The sequence below is a fragment of the Lutra lutra genome, chromosome 16 (genome assembly GCF_902655055.1).
Source record: "Lutra lutra chromosome 16, mLutLut1.2, whole genome shotgun sequence".
Classification (NCBI taxonomy): domain Eukaryota; kingdom Metazoa; phylum Chordata; class Mammalia; order Carnivora; family Mustelidae; genus Lutra; species Lutra lutra.
Genome location: NC_062293.1, coordinates 14,850,851 through 14,874,846, shown reverse-complemented (window position 1 = coordinate 14,874,846; position 23,996 = coordinate 14,850,851). Strand labels below are relative to the sequence as shown.

Sequence of the window (23,996 nt, the reverse complement as noted above, 5' to 3'; positions counted from 1 at the left end):
GGCAGGCAGCCCCTCCTAGCCAATTCTTAAAAGTACAAAGGATCTCATTACATCTCTTTTCCAGAATAATAAAGCTGGTCTCTGCCCATTCTTCTGAGGGTGGCTGCCTTGCCTTCAGGGGACCCCACCCCAAAAAGGTCTGCATATGCCTTTCCTGAACAACCATCTCACACTTAACTGTAGCTACTCCGATTATCTTCAGGCAAGGAGAGCTACCTTTAATACTCCAAAAATGTATCCTCTTAAGAAAGTCAAGGTGTGGGTGCCTGGATGGCTCAGTTGGTTGGGTGCCTGCCTTTGGCTCAGGTCATGATCCCAGGATCGAGTTCCCTCTTTGGGCTCCCAGCTCCACAGGGAGTCTGTTTCTCCCTCTGACCTTCTCTCTCATGCTCTTTCTCAGTCTCTCTCTCAAATAAATAAATAAAATCTTAAAAAAGTCAAGGTGACTTTCTGGTGTCTTTCTTTTTTAAAGATTTTTTTATTTGACAGAATAGCGAGAGAAGGAACACAAGCAGGGGGAGTGGGAGAGCGAGAACCAGGCCTCCCGCTGAGCAGGGAGCCGGATGTAGGGCTCGATCCCAGGACCCTGGGATCATGACCAGAGCCAAAGGCAGACACTTAACGGAACCAATCAGGTGCCCCTGGTATCTTTCTGCATAGGCCTGAAAGAAAACAAGTTAATTCTTCGATAGGGCCTTCTTACTATAGGAAGAATACTACTAGTTACCTATCATTTTAGGATTAGAGTTAGAAAGAAATGACACAGTACTTATAAAACACACTAGCATGATGTTGTACATGTGTACACATTATCGGTTCTCATTACACTAATAATGCTGGTAGTGATCATACCTGTAATCATCTTGAACTGAAAGCAAAAGTCAGAAAACCATGGCAGCAGCGATGGAGGGCCACCAAAAGCCACATACACCATGGACACCTCCTTTCTCTTTTCCAGTGAGTTCTTTCTTCCTTTTCTATTCCTTTCCCTCCTTTTCCCCCTTTTTTGTTCCCTATGATGTAGGACTACTAGTAGGAAGACCAGTTGTACCAGTCTGCATTGAGCTGAGGTGTTCTGAGACGCTAAAATCAGTAGTCTTATGCAGATCAGGAGTTGACGACCGTATTACTTTTATCACTTTAAGTATTTTTCATGTTTGCTGGGGCCTCCCGAATTAAAGCTGCGATGCTAAGTGGCATGTTTATTTGACCCAGAAGACCAGATCCGGTCATTCTGAGGAGTTGTGAAGAAAGGGAGAAGGGTCAGTTCTGATCTCAAATCTGTATAAAGGATCAAAACAATATACATGTTTCAGCAATGCTGATGTGTTAACCTTAAAAACAAAACTGGCAGTTATGTTACCAGCAAAAATGGGTTTATTAGAGAATAGCAGAGATTTGCAATCCAGGATAAACAAGCTGTAGCAACACCCTAGGCAAGCCTGTAGAACAGAGGTGTGGGACTTGGAAGTATGGTGGCTTCTCATTGGCTGAGTTGTGAGTGCCTCTCATTGGCTGGGCTGTTGCTGGGGGAGGAGGAAAGCCTTTCTTCCTCCTAAGTGATTGGCAAAGCAATATCCAGGTGCGTGGTCTGTCTCCTGTTGGGTCTGCAATTGCCAAGCGGTAGGGTATGAGAGCTCCCCCTGCTGGTCTCCCAATTCCTTTCTAAACAAGATTTCCTTTGATTAGTTTTCACATTTCCCCTTTATGATCAAGATCTTTCTTTGAAAGCATCACTGGTCAAGAGTCAGGTTCTCCACATTTCGTGATTTTGTCCCTCGGTACCACGAAGGACCTTTCCTAGCTGTCATGTTCTAAGTTGGTAGGAAAGTGCGTAGCAGCTGGAAACCACTCAAGCCACTTTTGGGTAACAAGGAATGTTAGGAGGGCTAACTCTCAGGTATTTCCCCTCTGTAGTCCATATGTGTCAAGACTGTAAGCACTGGAGATCATCTCCAAGGGCCAGCCAGCCTCACCTTATTGTGTACATCGTTTTTAAAAGTCTGATAGGCAACAAAATACAAAAACTCAAAATAATGATACAAAACAGAAAAAGGAATTTAACAATTCCACATCATACAATGGTTTAAACAAGGACTCTAGGTCTGAAAGTAGCTGAGAAATTTATTTGCATTCATTCGGACTTAGGGGAGAAAGATTCTCCCGGTGAAGGCAAAGTCTCCAGTTAAAGCAATCATGAAAGGGAAATTGTGGCTCCTACAAGAGCACATGGAGAGAATCAGCCCCGTGCAGTTGGGAAGATACAGTGCAGGTATAAACATGAAGCAACAGTGCACTTTTTGCAAAAGAGCAAACTTTGAAAGCTGTTTAAGAACGGTACTGTTGGGGCACCTGGGTGGCTCAGTGGGTTAAAGCCTCTGCCTTCAGCTCAGGTCATGATCCCAGGGTCCTGGGTCGAGCCCCGCATCGGGCTCTCTGCTCAGAAAGGAGCCTGCTTCCTTCTCTCTCTCTACCTGCCTCTCTGCCTACTTGCGATCTCTGTCAAATAAATAAATAAATAAATAAATAAATCTTAAAAAAAAGAATGGTACTGTTATCTCAAAAGAACTATTTGAACCAAATGTGTTACTGATAATAGCCTCTAAGGTTGCAGAGACCCTGAAGTTCAGAGACCATGAATTTGGATAAGAGTCTAAATTCAGTTAAGAATTCAGGTAAAAGAAGGCTTTTTGTGAATTCTGAACCTTCTAATCCTTCAGAAGAAGCAAGTGTAAGATTCATTTGTTCTGGGATCATCATGAGGCTGTTTCCAAAAGCCCATAATCAAAAAAGGTTTCCCCCTTTTGCACAGGCTTAGAAAATGCAGACAAGGGAATTATCCTTCCACGAAAAAGAAGCAATGGTGAGAAAAATGTACACAGGCCCACCCTGATGTCTTGGAAAAGGGGTCTCATTAGATGTCATCTGCTTCAATTCTGGGCAGTCTTACTTTTAGGTCACCAGAGGGCATGCGGGTCCAGTCAGGGTTTGGGCTTTCTTTAGGAGGTCACGTGAATTCAAGAATCTATTCTCTGGAGTTTGGTGGCATAAGAGTTGATTAGAAGTTCTTGGGCGCCGGGGTGGCTCAGTGGGTTGAGCCGCTGCCTTCGGCTCAGGTCATGGTCTCAGAGTCCTGGGATCGAGCCCCGCATCGGGCTCTCTGCTCAGCGGGGAGCCTGCTTCTTCCTCTCTCTCTCTCTCTCTCTCTCTGCCTGCTTGTGATCTCTCTGTCAAATAAATAAATAAAATCTTAAAAAAAAAAAAAAAAGAAGTTCTTGATAAAGTCCTTTCCAGTGATGTTGAAGAAAGTCTTTTTGGAGGGGTCTTTTCCAAAAGATGAAATCTCTAGGTTGCAGGGCATGAGGCTTAAGGTCACCATCTCCCAGGAGTGTACCATGAAAAGACAGCTGTACCAAAGCATGGTTATGTTAACCACGCAGTTAGGCCTCTGCAATACTGAAGTGTATCTTCTTTTGTCTACTGGGGGACAGAGGAGGCAGGGGCCGAGTGCATCAGACATCCCGCGACAACCTCAAAGGGTCACAGTCTGAGTTCCGGAGAGGGTAGATCTGAGATTTAGGTGTAATGGCAGTGGTTTTGGTCAGCGTATTTGAAGGATTTCTTCAAATTTTGCCAATTGAGTCTTAATAGTGCCATTAGTCTATTCAACCAAGGATTGGAGGATTGAGGATGGTATGAACAATGAGAAGCGTTCTGAAACCAGCCAATAGCACCGACTTGTTGGAGCACCTGACTGGCAAAATGGGTTCTCTGGGTTCCCCGGGCAGGGATAATTTTTTTTTTTTAAGATTTTATTTATTTATTTGACAGAGATCACAAGAAGGCAGAGAGGCAGGCAGAGAGAGAGAAGTGGGGGGGAACAGGCTCCCTGCGGAGCAGAGAGCCTGATGCAGGACTCAATCCCAGGAGTCTGAGATCATGACCTGAACCGAAGGCAGAGGCTTAACCCACTGAGCCACCCAGGTGCCCGATAATTTTTTTCTAATGGAATTTTAGCCACAGAACATTGGCCTGTCTAAAAGGGAAAGCATGGCACTAGTGAGAAACATACAAACCATGACTTAGACATACCCACGAGACAAGGAAGCTGCAGGAAATCCATTTGTACACACAGGTTTCCCTGAATTATACTTTAGACAGATGGGACAAGGGAGGTAGGTTCTTTTTGTGACCTTGTTAATATTTCCCCACCAATATTGCATGGATGCTATTACGTCTAGTAGACCAATGTTTAATGCATGTACAGTGCTAAGGAGTAGGAAATTTAGAACTTCTGGTAGGGCTGGATTGTTATTTGGTCCAAACCAGAGCTCCCCCTTTTTAATGAGGCAACAATGACTAGATTTCCAATATTGTCTTTCCCTCTCTGGGGCCAACTGTTGGGTAACTCTGGTCAACTTTTCCAAGTTATCATCTGGGAGAACATCACTTTGGAACATGACAGAAGTTTAACACTGCTGTTGGCAGAAATATAAGTGAAGTGGTTTACTGTGGCATCCAGGAAGCTGAGTCTTGAATGCCCAGGACCCTTAGTAATAGCCAGAGCAGCCAGCAAAGTATGGTATTTAAAAATTTGGGGACATAGAAACCATTTTAAATTTTATTTCCATCAGAGGTAGAGACACCTTCCTGTTCCCATAACATTCCAAAGTCATGAGCTACCCCCAAAGCATACCAACTATCAGTATAAATGCTAACAAGCTAAGTTACAAGCTGGAGTAAGGCTGAATTATAAAGGTAAAGCTCCGGTCTCAACGACTTCAAAAAGAGCTGCTATAGCAAACCCAGCACAAAATTTACCATCCTTCAAATAAGAACCATCAGTAAGGGGCACCTAGGTGGTGCAGTTGGTTAAGCATCCGACTCATGATTTCAGCTCAGGTCATGATCTTGACATCATGGGACTGAGCCCTACATCGGGCTCCACACTCAACGTGGAGTCTGCATTGGTACTTTCTCTCTCTCTGCCCCTGCACCCCCCCCAGTACACTTGCCCTCACCTGTACTCTCTCTCTAAAATAAATAAATCTTTAAAATAAAAAAGAAAAAGAAAAGAAAAGAAAGATGGGGTGCCTGGGTGGCTCAGTGGGTTAAAGTCTCTGCCTTCACCTCAGGTCACAATCCCAGCGTCCTGGGGTTGGGCCCTGCGTTGGGCTCCCTGCTCCGTGGGGAGCCTGCTTCCTCCTCTCTTTCTGCCTGCTTCTCTGCCTACTTGTGATCTCTGTCTGTCAAATAAATAAATAAATAAATAAGCCTTTAAAAAGAAAGAAGGAAAGAAAGAAATATCAGTAAAGCATGAAAAACCAGCATTGGTTAGAGGTGTTTCCTGTATATTTCCATGGTGGGGAGGGTGTCAAAAGGTAATCTGTCAGTGTCAAGCAGTTGTGAGGGGTTTTGTCTGGGTCTAAATGTAGTCCTTGTTTCAAGATTAGATGTCCTAAGTGTCGAACCTGAGTTTGAGCAAGTGGCCTTTTTTTTTTTTTTTTTTTTTTTTTTTGGAGACCTTATGTCCCTTTAAGGCCAAAAGTTTTAACAGGTGGATGCTGTCTCCTGTGAAGAGGTTTGAGAAAGGGAGCAGAGAAGTAAATCATATACAAATTGTAACAAAATAGGGCCTGCAGAAAACTTTCTATTACCCAAATCAGCTTTTAAGGTTTGTGAAAAGTAAAAACGACTGTGTGTAACCCTGGGGCTTACTGTCCAGGAGCATTTCTATTCTTCCCAAGTGAAAGCAAAAAGGCATGGGCTATCTTTATCAACGGAATGGTAAAAATGCACTGCATAGATCAATTACAGTGAAAAATTTGCCTTCAGAGGGAATGGATGTCAGTAGCATCTGGGGCTTAGGAACAACAGGTGCCAAGCAGTAATAATGTTATTTATTGCTCAGAGGTCGGGGACAAACCCCCATCCTCAGCCACTGGGCTTTTTCACAGGTAAAACAGTGGTATTACAGGGACTAGTGCAGGGGATAATGAGTCTCCAAGCCTTGTAATCTTCTACTATAGCCTTGATGCCTTGAAGGGCTTCTTTATACAGTATTGATCCATCCTGAGAAGAAATTTTGAGAAATCCATTGGAATCCTGATGGAAGGTGCACTGTGGATTCTGCCAGTATTACCGGAAGATGTTGCCCATAAAGAGGGTGGTAGCGAGGCCAAGATGGACAAATGATAACGGCCCCCAAACTCTGCTGTAGTGAGTCTGATCTCTGTCACACCAAAGGCCAACAGACTTCCAACAAGCACCGTTACACCAGGAGCAGTCTGGTTCCAAACAGGAGTCAGACCGAAGGGCAGCCTAATCCTAAAGGAACGGTTCAGTTCTGGAAAAGAGACCGAAGGCCAAGCGAACACTCTCAAAAAAAAAAAAAAAAAAAAAAAAAAAAAAAAAAAAAAAAAGATCTTAAAACAGATCCTGAATAAAGCCTGGAGAACTCAAACACAAAGAGAGCAGAGCTCAAAATCCAGGGGAAAAACTTACCCTCCTCAGACTCCAAGGTCCCAGAGGGCGCAGTGAGCCCGATTGGCTCTGCGGGTACCAGCACCACTTTGCTCCCTAGCCTCAAAATTGTTACAGCTTCTCTGGATCCCACTCACAAGCATTAATGTTAACCTTAAAAATAAAATGCCTGTTATTTTTACCAGCAAAAATGGGCTTATAGGGGAATAACAAAGAGTGACAATTCAGTCAAAGCACACCACAACAAACCCATACAGAAGACTGCTGGACAGAGGACTGCCTTTTTATAGAGGAAAAGGGACGCTGGGAAGACTGCTGTAAACAGAAAGTCCATTGGAGTAAAGTGAGAGTTGGAAGTATGGTGGCTTCTCATTGGCTGAATTGTGAGTGTCTCTCATTGGCTGGGTTGTTGCTGGGGGAGGAGGAAAGTCTTCCCTCTGGTTGCCTGATAGTAAAGTGGTATCTGCAAGGTCCATCACTCACTGCTGGATCTGCTAATGCCAAGTGGCAGGACACGAGAGCTCCCCCTGCTGGCCTCCCAACTCCGTTCTAAACTAGGTTTCTTTTTATTGATTTTCACAGAAGAAATTCAGGTTAGAGTAAATTTAAAAGAGTACATGGAGTCAGAAAAACATTATTCCGTGGGGGTGGGGGAGTTCCAGATTACTTGAGCTCTGGCTGTTGAACTGTTTCTTCGTGAAATCTCACTGATCTTACTTTTGGGAAGATTTTTCATTTGAAGTTTAAAAAAATTTTTAAAGTTGTGGTAAAATATACATAACATAAAATTTACCATCTTAACCATTTTTTAAAGCATTTTATTTTTAAATAATCTCTACACCCAATATGGGGCTCAAACTCACAACCCCAAGATCAAGAGTCAGGTGCTCTACCAACTGAGCAAGACAGGTGCCCCCCATCTTAACCATTTTAAGTGTACAGTTCAGTAGTGTCAAGTACATTCACACTGCAACCAGTCTCCAGAAGTCCTCGTTTTGCAAAACCGATATTCCACCCATTAAATAACAACTCATTCCCTCTTCCCCCAGCCCTGGTAACCAACCATTCTACTTTCTTGTCTTTATAAACTTAACTATGCTAAGTACCTCCTGAGAGAAATCATATAGCACTTGTCTTTTTGTTACTGGCTTGTTAAAAAAATTTTAGAGGACTGTTTAGAATTAGAAACAGAGAGAAACACGACTGACCTAGGTCTTCATCATGGGTGGACCTGCATATGTGATCTTTGCTGTCCCTAACTCAGTGGTTGTCAGCTTTGCTTGCACATTAGACTCAGTTTTTAAAACCACCCCTTTCTGCATCCCTTCCCAGACCAATTAAATCAGAATTGCAAGGAATGGAGGCTGCTGCAAGAGTTGTTTAGAAAACATTTCAGGTGTTTCTAATTTGTGATGGAGGGTGGCATCCACTGCTTAATTGAAAAACTGAAAGGTAGAATAACATTTGTCAAATCAAGACGTTTAGGGGAGATGGCATTTCAGGTCTTTTTAAAATTCTAAAATTTTGCAAAATCAGTTAGTGTCTCTCAACCAGCGTTGGTGGATTGGATTCTTCGAAACCCAAAAGGAGCTGAGCCGACGCTGCCAGGACTGTGGCTCCCCTTGCAGTCTACTGCTGTCATGACAACCCCACTTTAGAACCCTCTCACTATTAGCTTACCCCTTTCCATAGGCACCCTTCTCCTGCCACATTCATTCAACAAACACTGTACTTTTTAAAGACGGTTCACATTTCCTTCTCAAACACTTATGCAAGCTAAGAGGTCATTATATTTATGCTCATTACCTCAACTTCTGAAGAATATGAGATTTCCAAAGAGTTATGAGATCAAATAAGGGATAATACACGAATATTGCTTTTCAGCTTAATGTAAGAAATACTTCTCTGAAAACAGAGCGGTTTAATAGAGTGAGTTGTCTTGTGAGATAGTGACTCCCTTCACACTAGTGCTACACAGTGAGTACTATCTCTAAGTGATGCTATGGAATAAGAGTTCCTAAATTAGAATGAATTAGGGTGACCTATGAACCCCTTCCAACCCCCAAAGTCCATGATTTTAAGCCAGACAATAAAATAATGATCTATGGCAGAAGAATGGTTTCTGAGTTAAGAAGTGGAGCTTGGGGTTCTGATAATTCCAGCTTTCAACCATTCCCCAAGAACTTCCTAAATGTAAAATACCCAAAACGAATACAGGTGGGTCTTGTTCTAAAGAAAATCCATCATAGCTTATACAGATTTGAACTTTTCATAAAGATTAATTAGGACACTGACTATTGTATTATAAAAGAATTATTGATTTTGTAAAATCATGTTTGGATCCTAGAGTTCCTCTGAGCATCTAAGTAGTGATTTGTAAGGCACTACTTAGCGAAGGTGTTTGGGTGACCAAAGACTTCATTCTTTGTAAGTTCATGTGGAAATAAGAACCAGTTGAGAAGCTATTAGCAAAACAGAATTTGATTTGATAACAAGTATTTGAACATTCCATCAGAAAATATGGAACACTCCAAAATTCAGTGTAAAAGAGCGGCAATTTCTTGAGGGCTGTAATGTGTCAACACCACAGAAACACCATTTTACCTAATCTTAACACAGCCTTGCAAGGCAATTTGTTATCATTCATTTTATAGGTGAGAAAACTGGATCCTAGAGAGGTTAAGGAATCTACTCATGAGCCTAAATTCAAGTCCAAATATTTCTGATTCATCCTCTCACAAGTTATCCCAATCCACTGCCCTTAGAACAAATTACTCACTGATAGCTTGAAGAGCAAATGGGTTTGGGTTCATTTTTGCCCTTAAAAATGTTTTCAATATGGGTGCGCCTGGGTAGCTCATTCAGTTAAGTGTCCAACTCTTGGTTTTGGCTCAGGTCATGATCTCAGGGTTGTGAGATCGAGCCCCGAGTCAGGCTTCCGGCTCAGTGCCCAGTCTGCTTGAGATCTTTCCCCCTCCCTGACTCTCCCTCCACTCCTCCCCCCATTCACACACGCTCTCTCTAAAATAAATAAATAAAATATTTTAAAAAATGCTTTTAATGTGAATTAGTCACTAATGTTTTAAAAAATCAGATTTCACGTGAAAGTCTGTATGTCCTGTGTGTCTTAAAAAATTCAGAAGCTTTAACAACCTTGCCCCGTGGTCCTAAATAGGGCGAAGTCTGGCTAGGCCCCCGACTTCACTGGGGCCTGAATTCTTCAGGTTGCTCCAGTCCCTGTGATCTCGGCTGTACCCCTGATGCGGAAGTGGAGTGTCAGTTAGGACTTATCCCTTCATGCCCAGCGCTCCTTACTTTCATAATTATCTACCTGGCCCCTGCTGGTACTTAATTTGCAACCCTGATTTAGTGTCTTTCCTCCACTTCCCTTGCCACCATTCAGATCCCGAATATTCTAAAGCTGTTTTGCATTGTTTCCGCTTCCCAAGAGTCGGAGGGTCTAACTGTGTCTTCATCTTAGACTTTCTGCACAAAAGTAATTCTGATTTCTCTCGTCGTTTTCTCCCATGTTGGGGCATTTTGCTTCTGTACTTAACAGCTTGCCTTGCTTTCCATTTCTTCCTGCTCTTGGGGGCTAGATTTGGTGTTGTGGTGCCCATGGGGGAGAGAAGAATGCCTCCAGGGAATTTATGAGGGTGCTCCTGACCTATGGTTGCCCAGTGAGCTAGGGCCTGGGGCCTGGGGCCTGGACAGGAGCGAACGTGTCAGTTTCTTTTTAGCCCAGGGAGAATGGGGTCAGTTATCCTCCCCAGCAGACCCCACAGGATGCCAACGGTTGTCTTCCCAGCCAGCTACTTGCCCACCCTCCCCTACCCCCCGTGATAGCATGACGCCCACTCAGACGCTGTGATGCAATTTCATTTTATTAGGAAAGCACAGTGGACACCGGAGAGGCCCTTGCCAGGGTCAGGGGAGGCTGTGGGGACGGGGTCAAAGGGAAACCCGGCAACTAGAAGGCACAGCTGCTTTCCACGAAGCGGCGACACTTCATGACCCGCAGATAGGTCTCGGCCTTGTGCAGGTCCTTCTTGAAGCAGGAGAGCAGCCCATAGTTCTTGAGCAGCGCGTCGTCGCTGCGCAGGTTTGTGTCAAACTTGTCGTAGGTTTGCTTCAGGATCTGCCCGGCCCGGGGGCTGCCGTCTTCCAGCTCCTGCCGAAGGGGAGGAGGGACAGAGAGGCCCAGGCTTCGCCCGCTGCTCCTTCCCTGACTCCCCCCCACCCTCCCGCGAGCGGCCCTCCCCTCCAGGGATCAGAGAATGGAGGATTCCCAGGAGGAACCGAGTAAGCGTTCTCGGGGGTCAAGGTCGGACTGCTTGCTCTACAGGAAGGGGCACCGTCTCCCAGCCCCTGCAAGACCCCCCCGCCCCTCGTCGGAGCCAGCGGGGCCAGCAGGCCCAGGGGAGGGGACCTGCGGCGCCCTCCGCACCCGCATCAGCGCTTGGATGCCTTCCTCCAGGTCCTTCAGCTTCTCGTAGACTCGGTCCGAGGTGCCGAACACCAGGCTGTTGGTGAAGACCCTGCTGAGGAACTGCACGGGCCCCAGCCACGACTGGATGAGCAGCAGCGAGAAGCGGAGCAGCTCCACGTCCTGCGGGCAGAGGGGGCGGTGGGCCGGCTGGCCTCGACCCCCCCCCCCACGGCCGCCCTGCCACCCAGTGCCCCCTCCGCCCCAGGGGCCCGACTCCTGCGGAGAGCAGGGGCCCCCTTCTTGGAAGGAGGGAGGCCCGTGACCCTCGGCTGGCCTGCCCTGGGCCACTCACGGATCTCTGCTGGGCCTCGTCCTTGCCGGTGGGCGCCGGGATGGTCTCTGAGAAGCAGAAGGCGGCCTGCGCGTTCTGGATGGAGTACCTCTGGCCCTCGGGGATGTACGCCCGCTCCTGGAGGAAGGATGCCCAGGTCCTCCTCACTGCCTGACTCGGAGGCCCCCTCCGTGTGTGCTCAGGGGACAACCTCTTCACCCCTCAGTTTCCTCCCCTTGCGTCCCAGGGGTTGGGGAAAGTCACCCCTTCCTGCCCCACCCCCAGCACCCATTCCTGGGAAGCTTACAAAGTCTTTGTAGGTGTCAGCAGCCAGCTGGTGCAGGTGCTGGGCCCGGAGCACGGCGTTAGCAAACAGGCTGGACAAGGGCATGGCCGGGAAGGCGCCCACCTCCTGAGGCCAGGGCAGGCAGAGCAGGGTGAAGACCAGGAGCACGGAGTTCCGAGGACCTGCACACAGAGGGACACAGAGGGCAAGGCTGGGGCCCAGACGACCAGATGCCCGTTTCCTGCCAGCCCTTCCCCTCCCCCCAGGGGCTGAGAACATTTAACACTTGGCCAAACGTCTGGGCAGAGCCGTCTCTGCTCCCCTCCAGCAGCCCCAGAGCCCAGGGTTAGTGCCCCCAACCATTGGCAGCCCCCCCACCCCACCCCTGCCTTGCCCCTCAGTACATGACAAGGCCAAGGGGACTTACCAGCAGCCATTGCAGCCAGGTGAGCTGTCCACAGGACCCTGAGCGCTTTGGGGAGCTGGGTGCTGGGATCCTGGAATCAGTCCCTTGCGGGCTCTTTTTATACCCTGGTCCCTTCTCTCTCCCCCTCTGCCCCCACCTATTTTCTCTATACATTTATGCATTGGGCCAGTGGCCGGTCTGTGCTGATGGATAATTTAGAGCCTCCTCCCTCTTGTCCTGTTCCCGCTCTTCTTGGGGTCATGTCCCCCAGGCCGTCCCTGACATTTTCCCCTCTCCACCGTCACCGGCCCTGAGGATTGTGCACATAGGGTCTCAGCTGGGGAGACCACCCAATCTGTCCTCATTTCCAGGGACAGGTGGCAGGTGCAATGTGGTAGGGCACCATCATGGGGTGGTCTGCCCAGGGGAGGAGGACCCAACCAGTCCCCGAATGGGGGGCCATGTAGGCCGGGTGTGTTGTGAGGGCTGCACCTCCCCTTCTGTTCCTGTTCCTCCTCCCTGTACAGCTGCCCTCTGTCCACCAGGGAGAGCGTGTATTTGGGGAAAGGGAACCCAGAACAGCCCAGGACCCTGGGGTTTCTGGGTACAATTCAGCCCCAGGTTCCACCTCTGCTGCTGTCACCATCCCCCGACCCTTTCCCGCCATCGGACCACTGGGTCTGGCCTGGGGCAGATGGTGCTGAACGCGGACCTCCAGAGGGCCCCAGCCCCACACTGTCTGCCCCTGCCCCCACCCCGTTTTCCTGAGGTAGGGGCACCTCTAGGTGGCTGGAGCTGAGTCATTACCCCCCCCCAACTCCTCAAACCTGCTATAGAGATGCAAACCAAGAAGAGAAGTGCCAGGGACAGACCCAGGCTCCTGGGGCTTCCCCCCCAACACCCCCCACCCAACCCAGTCACCGCCAGAGGATCTCCAGTTCGGAAGAGCCCTTGAGAGTTTGGGTCTCGGGTACAGCACCCCCAAAGATGCTCTCTCCAGTCACCTCAGTTACCTCCCAGTCTTTCTTCTCCTTTAATATTTGTATAAGCACTCTTCACGTTGTGACACGTTTGACCCTCATGACCATCTTGTGAAGGCAGAATTATTGCCTCCCCATTTTACAGAGGAGCTGACTGAGGCTTAGAGAGGCTTGCTCTTGCCAGCTACTTCAGCCAAAGTTGACCTCCCAAACCTTCCTCTTCCCCTGTTGATCATCCCAAACCCTTTCTCCCGAACAGACTGGGTGGGCCACTCAGTTATTGTATCTTCTAAATGTCTCTCAAAACAGAGATCCTGGAGGCGCCTGGGTGGCTCAGTGGGTTGGGCCTCTGCCTTCAGCTCAGGTCATGATCTCAGGGTCCTGGAATCGAGTCCCACGTCAGGCTCTCTGCACAGCAGGGAGCCTACTTCCTCCTCTCTCTCTGCCTGCCTCTCTGTCTACTTGTGATCTCTGTCTGTCAAATAAATAAATAAAATCTTAAAAAAAAACAACAACAGAGATCCTGGGGCGCCTGGGTGGCTCAGTCAGTTAAGCATCTGCCTTCGGCTCAGGTCATGAGCCCAGGGTCCTGGAATCGAGCCCCGCATCGGGCTCCTGCTCAGAGAGAAGCCTGCTTCTCCCTCTCCCACTCCCCCTGCTTGTGTTCCCTCTCTCTATCAAACGAATAAATAAAATCTTAAAAAAACAAAAACAAAAATGGAGATCCTGCCCCTCATCACGAGGGTCCCTTTGCTTCACTTTGTCCTCCCCCACGAGGCAGGCTGTGGTCCCTCATTTCCCATGCCAGACATGGGGTGCATGTTGGAGACCAGGTAGCCGTACAAGGTGGTGGTTGGGAAGGCTGGGTAGGACAGTCACCTTTCAGCCTCCAGGCCAGGGCATGGGGACATTGTGGCCTCTGCAGGCCTCCAGCATCAGATCACCCCCAGGACTAAGAGTGGGAATTCCCCTCCCTGTACACCTTCCATCTCTTGAGTCTAAGAACATTTAGCACTTGCCCTGTGGGAAAATAAACAAATGAACCAGTAAACCCTTCTAGAGGTCGTTGGCTATGGTGTTGGCAACCAATGTTGAAAAGCCACACCCTCGTGGTCCAGGATGCAAGTGTTGGCCTCTTGCCACCTCCCACTTTTGGGATACAGCTTCCTTTCCTCCCATCATTCCAGAATCATCGCCCAGCTGTGCCCTGATTCACTGTCTGCTGGGGAAGGCACTGGGATGCACAGAGCTCTTCCCTAGGCAGGGCTGAGGGAGGGCTAGAGGGGGCTGTCATTAAAGATGTAGGCCTGAGGAAGAGGGGGGCATGGGGAAGGCTCTCCGCTCTTCCTTGCAGCTCTACTACAGAGGAGGGGCCAGGAGCAAAATGGAGGAAGTTCTCCAAGCTCCACACAGCCTTCTGCCTCCCCCCTCCCTCTACCTTGTGGAGGACGGATGTGGAACCCTTCATGACCAGTTTCTAGCTCATGGTGGGGGAACTTGTATGTGAACTGTGGACCATGGTGAGGCCTCAGGCCTCCCCTAGGAGTGAGGGTACAGGAGCCCAAGTTGGGGACTGCTCAAGAACCACACAAGATGGGTACAAGGGAGGTGTGGCTAAGGTTCTCCTCAGGTAGGGTACTGCCAAGAACAGATGGAACCAGCCAGATCAGGGGACTGGACCTTCTTTTCTCACCAAACCCACTTCCATTGACCCCAGAACTAGACTGGCTCACAGGACTCTGGAGGTCCCTGAGGATGCCCCACTGGGGTTACCACAGTGGCAGCTAGAATGGAAGGGTGTGGAGGTAGACTAGAGATTTTCCCTCCAGTGCTGGGGAGTCACCCACCCTTTCTTGGGGCACCACGGGGCCAGACCCCTGGCTTCTCCAGGTTCAGAGATATAGAACCATGGCCTCCGCGTGGTGGCCAGTGGGAAGAAGCTGTGATTAGCATCTCTGGGGTCAGCCTCAAAAGGCTCAAGATGAATTGCCCATCATCTTGGAATCCATGAAATTCAGTATGTTTGGAAGCCCTTCATATTTTCAGATTTGAAATCTGGCGTTTTCTGTACCTATTGTGGAAGCTTACAGATCGGCTCTTGATCTGAAAGTGACCTCTTTCAGGCTTCAGGAACCCCTCTGAGGTTCAATCCATGGGGTCTGGAGTCTTTTCTTGGAGTCATACTTACTGCAGGCTCAGGGACAGCCTCAGAGGGACTGGTGGTAGTGCTTTCCACTCCCGCCACCTTGGTCACTTGAGGTCCACGTTTCCCACCACAAACTCGGTGCTGCTTTCCTTGAGGCCAGACGCTGGGATTGTCCCTGGGACGTAACTCCGCCTCCTCTTTGCTTCAGCATGAGCCCCAGCACCACATCAATCATTCCGCATTGGGTTAAGGTCTCTAGAGAATATTATGTGGGGGTTCCCAAAGGCTTCGTCAGGGGAGTTGGGGAAGGAGAACAACATTTCTGAGTGCCCACCATGTGCCAGGCTCTGTCCTGGCTGATAGGAGTAGGACACCCATTTCAGATGAGGACACTCAGACTCAAAGAAATACAGAAGTTTGCCCACGGTCTCTTGACTCCTAAGTGACAGCTGTCCAAGGCCCCCATCTTCCCACCACATGGGACTCTTTAGAACCCTCGTCCTGGAAAGACAGGGGCGCTGCCGTGCATGGACAGAACTTTCCTCAGCACAAAGCTAACAGAAGAGGGTCAAGGCCCTGCTCAGAAGATGTTCAGTGAAGCTGGGGGGAATTGAACGGAAAGAGCTTCACCCCAGAATGAGGTCCACTGACACCAAGAAAAGCTGCAGAAAAAAACAACCCGATGTAACCCGATTTAATGAACCAAATCACATCATCCTTCACATGTGAATCGCACGTTTCAGTGTGCATCATGTTTTCACTTCCTTTATCTCATTGGACCCTTGGGTTTGCCACAGGGCTCAAGCATGGAGGAAGGACCTTGGAGGGGTTGGGGGGTGGGGCATAGGATAGGGGTAGGCACTCCTGTGGGCTGATAAGAGGGTTGTTTACCCTGAGAACCTCTGAACCATCTGCGAGTGCCTCACAGCCTCCGTAGGTGGCCCTATGAATGTCCACTTCGGGGATTATTCCCCAGGAAGACAGTCCCCTGGAAAAAGAAGTAGTGAAAGGGCGCCTGGGTGGCTCAGTCGGTTGGGCAACTGCCTTTGGCTCAGGTCATGATCCCAGGGTCCTGGGATCGAGACCCGTGTAGGGCTCCCTGCTCAGCAGGGAGTCTGCTTCTCCCTCTGCCCCTCTCCCCGCTCTCTCTCTCTCACTCTCTCAAATAAATAAAATCTTAAAAAAGAAAGAAAGATAGAAAGAAAAAGTAGTAGTGAGTACCCAGGTGTGTCCAGCAGCTGTGGGAACTCTGGGGTGCTTTCCTGATTGGTGCCTTTAATTGGAAATCACCTCTGACTCCTTTTACCTGCTTCAGTGCTTATTTGTGGACATTTTATGCCCCTTGTGGGACTGTAAATCATTTGAGGGTGGATTCTTGCCTTTTATCTATTCATTCGTTCACTTATTCTCTTCTTCAGGCATTAGCTGGTTCTAGAAGTAGTCGTCGCTCTTTCTACATGCTGGATAGCATACCCAGCAGATGGGCATGCCCAGATGAACAAAAGGCACTGTTTTTTTCTCTTCTGGAGCTTACAGTCTAAGGGGAAGAGAGACAAGAGACAAGAGCAAACACATACATACGTAATGGCAAAATATACCAGGAAATTTCACATTGTGAAAAATGCCATGAAGGAAACGGCTAAGATAAAGAGGAGAGAGCAAACCCTGGGAAGAAGGGGCAATGGACAGAGGGCACAGTCCCAGAGCCAGGATCTCAACCAGCACATGGTAGGTGGAGTGAGCAGACGTGGGGAAAATGCCAAGGGAAGAATGCAAATACCACCCCCCGCCCCCAGACTTGGTCAGGGAGGCCAGCTTGTGTCTCTGTGTCCTCCTTAGAGAATGAATCTAAAGTACCAAAAAAAAAATCATAAAAAGTACAAGATCTAACAGTGCACAGCACCACATGCATGAAAAAACTTAAATGAAAAAAATAGACAAGGCGGCATGCCCATCCTGATCACAAGCACACAAATATTCTACACAGACTCATGACTTACAGAGCCTGAGCCCTAAGCGGGTCCTCCGGAGGCGTCCGGCACCACCACCCCCCTCCGCCCTCCCGCCCCGAAAAAAAGTGGGGTTCGGTAAGATAGAAAGAGATCTTTATTATTTTCTTTTTAATTTAAGAAATGCACTAGGATTCATCTAAATGTGCTTTAACAAACTATGCTCTGAACTTGGGATGTAAGGCAGGTTAATTTTTGTGCTCTGCGGAGTCATCTAGGTTTCCAGGTAAAGGCTCTGGAGTTGGAGGGGCCGCTGAGGTATCCCAAGTAGAAGGTTTGCCATTGCTTTGTTTTTGTTTGTGACGGAGTCCCCAGCAGATTCTGAGGGTGCCGGAACCAGGAGTGCCGTGGGGAGCCAGACACACCCGGGAATTTCACAGACGCAGGCCCTGAATCCAGCCCCGAGGGTCATCTAAAGGGCAGAACCCTCACAGACGGAATCTGGGAATCCCAAACCCCGAGTTCCATGATGGCCTTTTGTAGCGCCTTCGCAGAAGACTCAGACCCCCCGCCTGAGACTCCAACACTACCTACCGGCGATACCCACACAGCGGTAGCTTTTGACATTTTGTTTTGTTTTTCTCTCACCTCTGATTCTGCTGGAAAAAACACCCAAACCCTCAGGTCAGAGCACCCCCAGCCTGGCAGCACCTGCATCGAAGGGGCCGGAAGTCAAGCTAGAACGAAGAAGGAACCAGCCTATGCTTACAGCAGGGCCCCGAGGGACCCGGCTGGATTCCCCCAGTGGGCAGTGGGGCTTGTGCCCACCAAGGCGCCTCAGGGCTGTGTTCTGTGGAAGGGGAGGCCTGGGGGAGCCGGCCAGAGTAGGACCCCTGGAAGGATGGCCCCATGGCGCCAACTCCAGCCGGGCTAGGTTTCATGTCCCCATGTGTTGGAACCTGAGAACAATGGGAAATGTCTGCAGATGGCCAATGTTGCCCCAGGATTCTCTCCTCCCTGGTTCTTCTCCTTCTTTACTTCCTCCTCAGTGTCTCCGTACTGCACACTCCTCCAAGGGAGGCAGCTGCGAGGGACTGGAAAGAATGCTGGGCCTGGCATCAGAAGGTGTCCCATGCCCCAGGAGATCTGGGTTTGGCCCACTGTTATCTCCTTGAACCTTGATTAGCTCATTTATCAGATGGGGATTATGCTGCTCCCTTCCAGGGTTACAGCGGGGCTTATGTAAGATTATGTACATGAACATGGGGCTGTCCGATACAATTTTATTGGCATTTCAGAAGTTCTCATTATGTAAGTATCTTGGGGGCCCAATAAAAGGTTTTGGTTCATGTTCCATATCCTGATTTCAGTGGGGGGGGGTTATATAAGTCTGCACATACGATAAAATTCATCACACTGTACACTGAAAGAAAACAAAGTCAATTTAACTGTATGACAAATGTTTTTTCTTAAAAACAGATCAGCATCTGGTTCCCTGACAAAAACTTGCCCTGAGACAAGTTTTTACGATTCCCATTCTACAGATAAAGCAACTGAGACCTGAGACGTTCATCACGCCTAGCAGCCTCACGCAGCTTCATCTGCATTGCCTCTGTCAGTGCTGGGGGCCAGGGGCCCGTAAGCTAGATATGACCAAAGCCAGAGCATAAGCCCCTAAAACAGAAAAACAAAAACAAAAACAAAGAAAAAAAAAAAAAAAGACAAAGAGACCAGGGAGGGCTTCTACATCATAACCATGAGGGCAAATACCCTCTAGGGTGTGTGGGGAAGGAGGCAGAACTTACAGTTCAAATCCTTCTCTGCCAACAGCACTGTCAAATGTTAGGAAAACTCAGTGATTCAAAAGTATTGGTCTTTTGGTAAAGCCAGGGCCGGTCCTAGACTCAGGGCAGCCCCAGGTCAGGGGAGACCCTGCGGGGAGAAGTGAAGATGCCCTCCCACCCCCAGCCCGGCTGCTAGGGTCCCTGGCGGAGGCAGGAGGACAGAATTAGCGCCACTATGCAAAGCAGCAGGAGAGGAAGGGCTCCAGCTCAGTGGAGGCAGATGCCAAAACAAACCATTTTCCTCGGGCCACCCGGAGGCCACGGAGGCCACAGAGGGAGCGGGCCCTGCCTGGCCTGCCCGGCATGGCTCCCGGGGAGCGCCACTGAGCCAAGCATACAGGGAGTGTTGGGAACCCCAGGTGTGGGAACCTTAGCCCCCTGCCCCGCCCCCGCTGCAGGTCCAGGGGAGTGGTGGAGGGGGGAAAGCTGGTAACAACTGGTGGGTGTTCTTACTGGTCCCCACATGCTGGTCTTGCTTCTCCAGTTAAACTGGCACTTCCCTGGGGGCAGGGATTTCTCTGGCCTGAATCCAGAGCATGAGTGGCAAAGAGGTGTCTCAGGGTCCCCCAAGGTCAACAGGAAGCTGAGTGACACCTGGCTTTGCACACGGAGGTTCACTGCTCTTAAGCTCCTAGCTGGGAACTGTTCCCAGTCACTCCTGCGGATGGCAGGTTGGGGTCCTAGTTTGTAGGGCCCTAGGGATCATTTTGTAGGGACCTTGGAGCCTTAGGGGGCCTCTGATGTGTTGCTGGGAAAGGCCGAAGGAATCACCTAAGGACCCCCAAACTTCACCACCACAAAGCCTCCCTCTTTAGGGATCTCTCTCTTGAATGGCTCTGGGTCAAACTTAAAAACAAAATTTTCAGGTGTGGTGGGGAGTAGTTTAACTGGAGAACAAAGGCCAGCATGGGCAGCGCAAGGCACAAACGGGGCTTGGGCAGGGACTGGAGGTATTTCGGAGGACTTCTCGCAGATGGAGGGCTTTCAAGGACAGTAGGATTGGGATGGGCGGGCGAGGGCAAGCTCCTTCAAGGCTGAGAGCCCTGCCCTAAAGAACAGGACCCAAGTGCTACTTGAGGGCTAAAGGGAAGGCAGGATGAAGGCGTCCCTGCCAAAAAGGGCTACCAGCCTTTCTCCTGTCTGGGCCCAGCTAGGGAAAGCCAGAAGGGCGTAACTGCAGATCCCAGCCAGACTTTCAGAGAGAAGCCCTAGTGAGCCCAGGAGAGGTCCATGAGACCCACGGCAGTCATCCTCTCCCACACCCTACAGGCCCACAGAGGCCCAAACACTTGTGCCCAGAGAGATACGCTAACCCACCCCATACCCATAGATGTCACAAGCATGTGTGTGGTTTCTCGACACACTGTTTATTCCATGGGAGAATGGGATCAAGGCTAGGAGCCCCCTGGGGTAGGAGAGGGAGGAGAGGGTGAGAGAGGGTGGGAGAGGGTGAGAGAGGATGGGAGAGAGTGGGAGAGAGTGGGAGAGGGTGGGAGTGCATGGGAGAGGATGGGAGAGGATGAGAAAGGGTAGGAGAGGGTGGGAGGGGCATGTAGCCCTCTGTGGCCCATCTGTGGCCAAGTGGGAGGGCCCATAGCTTTTCCTGGGCTCTGCAGGAAGCTGGTCTGCCTGAGTCCATTCGCAGGTTCCAGACAAGCCTCTGCCTTCCCCATTCTGAACGTGGGCTGGATCCCCACACAGCACCCCCAGAAGTCTGGGCCCAGTCTATCCCCAGAGAATTCTCCACTCCAAACCACTGCCCGGCCCTACGGCCCTTCTGCTCCAGTCTCTGTGGCAAGAGCTGGGGGCCAGGGGCCACGGCGGGGAGGCAGGCAGATGCGGTGGGCCAGCTTCAGAGGCTGACCGAGGTCCAGGGAAGAGGGGATGAGCTGGGAGCTGGAGGTGGCTCTCACACAGTCAGTGCAGGCCCGGCTGGCAGGGCCCAGGGGCGTGGGGAGGCCCGGCCCCTCACTCTTGACCTGGGTGCTCCCCGACTGACCATTTCACCTCTCCTGTCCGCAGAGTCACTATGTCCTCATAGGTGGCCGTCTGGTCGATGTTCAGGCCCTGGAAACACAGGACGGTGCTCAGGCCTTGACTCCCCTCTGACCACACCAGTGGACGGTGTCGCCAACCACCCCACAGCCCTCAGCATCGTGGGGTTCCCCTCTGCCTTACCTCGTAGGTGTGGTCTTCATCCATCCCAGCCTTGCCATCATCCTGGCGGGGCAGGGGATGGAGAACAGAGCGTTAGCTGCCCCCACCCCATCTGCAACTGGGCCAGGCTGGGGAGGGCCGGGGAGACGGGGCTGGGGTGACGGGTTGGGGGCCAGGGTGAGGGGTGAGGGGGTGAGGAGCACTCAGAACTGAATGGATGAAGGTGAGACTGCAGAGACTAGTCAATGGGTGGGCTCTGGGGCTGGGGAGATGGAGAGCCTGCCCACATCTGGCCTGTCCCAGGGCCGCCCCCACCCCGGCCGCCGTGGTCACCTTGTCCAACAGCAGGAAGACAGGCACGATGATGAAAAGGATGATGAGCAGGGTCTGGATCATGATGATGCCATCTTTTAGTGTGTTCCTCCGCTTCAGCTGTGCCAAGGTGCTTAACCCTGTGGGGAAGCGGCGGGGGCGGTGGGGCCGTGAGGGGGGTCGGTGAGGCTGAGGGCCCCCTCCTTGGGCCTGCGCCCCTCAGGACCTCCTCAGTGACTCTCCTGGGAGATCTACGGCCGTGGCCATCTTCACAGTGTGGCCCCCCCAACCAGTGGGAGTCTGGGCTGGGGTGTGGATGGCTCTATGAAGGCTCCGTGACCCTGTGGCCCCCTCTCCCACCCTGGTGGGAGGACAGGCCCCAAACACACCCATGACTCGCAGTTCAGTGCTGCAGCCCTTGCTCGGGAACGCCTTTGGGCACTTCTGCTGGCAGAAGTAGATGCCGCTGTGCTGGGAATGGATGCCTTTGATGGTGAGCGTGGCGATGGAGCCGTTCTGGGTCTGCAGTATGTCACCCTCGTCCAGCAGCAGCTTGGGCTCCAAGTCCATCTCCCGCTTCCGGAGCCAGCTCACGGCCCCCAGCTCCTCAGTGTAGCACCTGATTGCCACCGTGGAGCCCCTTTTCCGGGCTATGAAGCGTGGGTTCTGCCAGATGCCGGAGCAAGTGCTTCCTGTGGGCGCCAAGGCCGGGGTCAGCACCCTGCGGTGTGTCTTCCTCGCTGCCAGCCCCACTGTGGGCCCCTCCCTTTGTGGCACTCCCCTGGCTCAGCGCCCCACCTTCGTCTGCTCCTGGGTGTGGGACAGTCATGAGGCAGAGGTGTGTGGGAGCTGGGCCACATGAGTGGCTACAGGCCAAACCACTGGGTCCCGCCCCTTTCCGACTGCCCCCACCTCAACAGTTGATTTTCCTTTAGAAGGGCTTTGGAACCTTCCTATACCTTTCCATGCCCATATGGCAACATGATCTGGGCCTCACTCACTGGGGCCCAGAGGCCCATAGGACAGCCCCCAACCTGGCCTGCTGCTCCCACTTTTTGATTCCTAAACCTTCTTTCTCAGCTTGGCAAGCTCTCCCCACCCACCTGCTCCAAGAACCCTCCTCCTGCATCATTCCCAGTGTTCCCAGTGAGGGGCCCCTGGGAATCTCTGAGGCCCTGTGACCTGTCAGAGCCCCTAAGGTTACAGGCTCCTTCCCCTGCTGAGTCCGACTCCCCAACTACACAGACCCAGCCTGAGTCCTCGGTACAATTCCCCCCTTCACCCTGGGTTAAGCCATACCCCTTAGCTGCTGGGACTGGAGCACTTAGTCTAATGAGGGTGAGAGATGGCAGGAGGGGTGCTGGGGGGCCCTCGGAGCCAGGCATCTGAGATGGAGACCCTATGGTAGCCTAGAGATGGGTGTCCTGGCTGGGGAGATCCAGGAGGACAAGGGCACAGGGACAGCCATGGGACAGCCCCTGGGACAGGAACCAGCACTGGACACACACACACACTTGCCCCATAAAGGGCAGGGGAAGTTACTGACCTTTGGGATCCCGGTACTTGTCTTCTGTTTTGGCTGCTAGCACACCTGCTGGGTGGGAGGAAGTAGGCGGGGCTGGCTCAGGGCTCCCCACTGGAAACTGGCCGCCCCACCCCTGCGGCCCCCTGCATTCCTAGACCCACTTCCTCCTCCCAGGACATCAAGGTCAAGACCTCTGAGCCCTCCCTGGCACCGCTCTGGAGAGATTGGAGTGGGGAAGTCACCAGAGATCCACCTCCAAGTCCCCCTTTTGCCTTTGGCCTGTCGGCTGGCCTTGAGCAGGCACCTGGATGAAATAGGAGGAAACTCACAACTGGAGGACTGTACTGTCTTCCAGACCAGGGGACCATTTCTGGAATGTGCACATACCAGGGTCTGGTTGGGGGCAGCGCCTCTCCTGTGTACCCCCCCTCCCCACACACAATGCTCTCTGGGGACTGGGGGTAAACCATACTCCTCTCTTCCTTCCCAACTGCTCACCCCAGCTCAGCCTGACACCCTCCAAGCAGGAGAGGGGCTGGGGCCACAGACCCCTGAGCCCATCAGCATGGTATCCCCACAGACCCAGGCCCCACGGCAGTCTGAGTGAGGCAGGAGGCAGAAAGTGTGAGAGACAGAATGGGGAGGTTGGAGAGAGCAGGACACAGAATGGTAGAAACAACCAAACAGCTAGTGACAGAGAGTGAAACCAGTGGGCCTCGTTTGGGGGGTGGGGGGGCGTACCTGAAAGCAGCAGCAGCAACACCAGACAGTTGCTGGGCACGGGAGACAGCACCAGCCCGGCCATGGTCACTAATCCACCTCGGACTCCAAGCTGGTGACTAGGACAGACGCTCCTGGGTGGGAAACGTGTAACTGCCTGGGCTGCAGCCTGTCCCCTCCTTGACTCTTCCCCACCAGGCCCCTTCCTGCCATGCAAATTGGGACCCAGGGGAGGCACCAGCTCTCTCGGGACCCTGGGGGAGGGCTGGGCTCTCTTGTCAGCTGTGCAGCTAAGGCTCAAAGGACACCACAGTGGATGACCTTTGGAGGCAAGGTCCGCCAAGTCTCCCGAGGGCAGCTTGTGCTTCCCTCCCCATGTCCCCACCCCACTAACGGTCATGTCCTGGGGTCCCCAGGCTTCCATTGCA

At 51.1% G+C, this 23,996-nt stretch overlaps 2 protein-coding genes across 5 annotated transcripts; both read right to left on the bottom strand.

The window, feature by feature from the left end:
* Positions 1–10,361: 10,361 nt before the first annotated feature.
* LOC125088118 (somatotropin) lies at positions 10,362–15,468 on the bottom strand. Of its 3 annotated transcripts, none has more exons than XM_047709153.1 (5): positions 15,104–15,468; positions 11,551–11,711; positions 11,265–11,381; positions 10,931–11,092; positions 10,362–10,654 (listed from the first exon to the last, which is right to left on the bottom strand). In XM_047709153.1, the coding sequence occupies exons 2-5, from the start codon at positions 11,632–11,634 to the stop codon at positions 10,454–10,456; spliced, it is 564 nt and encodes a 187-aa protein (XP_047565109.1). In that variant the 5' UTR covers positions 11,635–11,711; positions 15,104–15,468; the 3' UTR covers positions 10,362–10,453. The 3 variants fall into 3 exon arrangements, with proteins under 3 accessions (XP_047565109.1, XP_047565108.1, XP_047565107.1); XM_047709152.1 differs by lacking the exon at positions 15,104–15,468 and adding an exon at positions 11,957–13,273; XM_047709151.1 differs by lacking the exon at positions 15,104–15,468 and having other exon boundaries at positions 11,551–13,273.
* Positions 15,469–20,200: 4,732 nt separating this feature from the next.
* CD79B (CD79b molecule) lies at positions 20,201–23,741 on the bottom strand. Of its 2 annotated transcripts, none has more exons than XM_047707545.1 (6): positions 23,590–23,741; positions 22,870–22,917; positions 21,713–22,015; positions 21,345–21,463; positions 21,033–21,074; positions 20,201–20,921 (listed from the first exon to the last, which is right to left on the bottom strand). In XM_047707545.1, the coding sequence occupies exons 1-6, from the start codon at positions 23,651–23,653 to the stop codon at positions 20,823–20,825; spliced, it is 675 nt and encodes a 224-aa protein (XP_047563501.1). In that variant the 5' UTR covers positions 23,654–23,741; the 3' UTR covers positions 20,201–20,822. The 2 variants fall into 2 exon arrangements, with proteins under 2 accessions (XP_047563501.1, XP_047563502.1); XM_047707546.1 differs by having other exon boundaries at positions 22,870–22,914; positions 23,590–23,740.
* Between the last annotated feature and the right edge of the window lie 255 nt (positions 23,742–23,996).

Coding starts and splice junctions, on each gene's coding strand:
- LOC125088118 (XM_047709151.1), bottom strand. CDS start 11,808: ATGTTCTCAGCCCCTGGGGGGAGGGGAAGGGCTGGCAGGAAACGGGCA. Junction 11,093..11,264: donor ACGAGGCCCAGCAGAGATCC/GTGAGTGGCCCA, acceptor CTCTGCCCGCAG/GACGTGGAGCTGCTCCGCTT. Junction 10,655..10,930: donor GCATCCAAGCGCTGATGCGG/GTGCGGAGGGCG, acceptor CCCCTTCGGCAG/GAGCTGGAAGACGGCAGCCC.
- CD79B (XM_047707545.1), bottom strand. CDS start 23,653: ATGGCCGGGCTGGTGCTGTCTCCCGTGCCCAGCAACTGTCTGGTGTTG. Junction 22,016..22,869: donor CAAGTACCGGGATCCCAAAG/GTCAGTAACTTC, acceptor TGGCGCCCACAG/GAAGCACTTGCTCCGGCATC. Junction 21,464..21,712: donor CACTGAACTGCGAGTCATGG/GTGTGTTTGGGG, acceptor GCTTCCCCACAG/GGTTAAGCACCTTGGCACAG.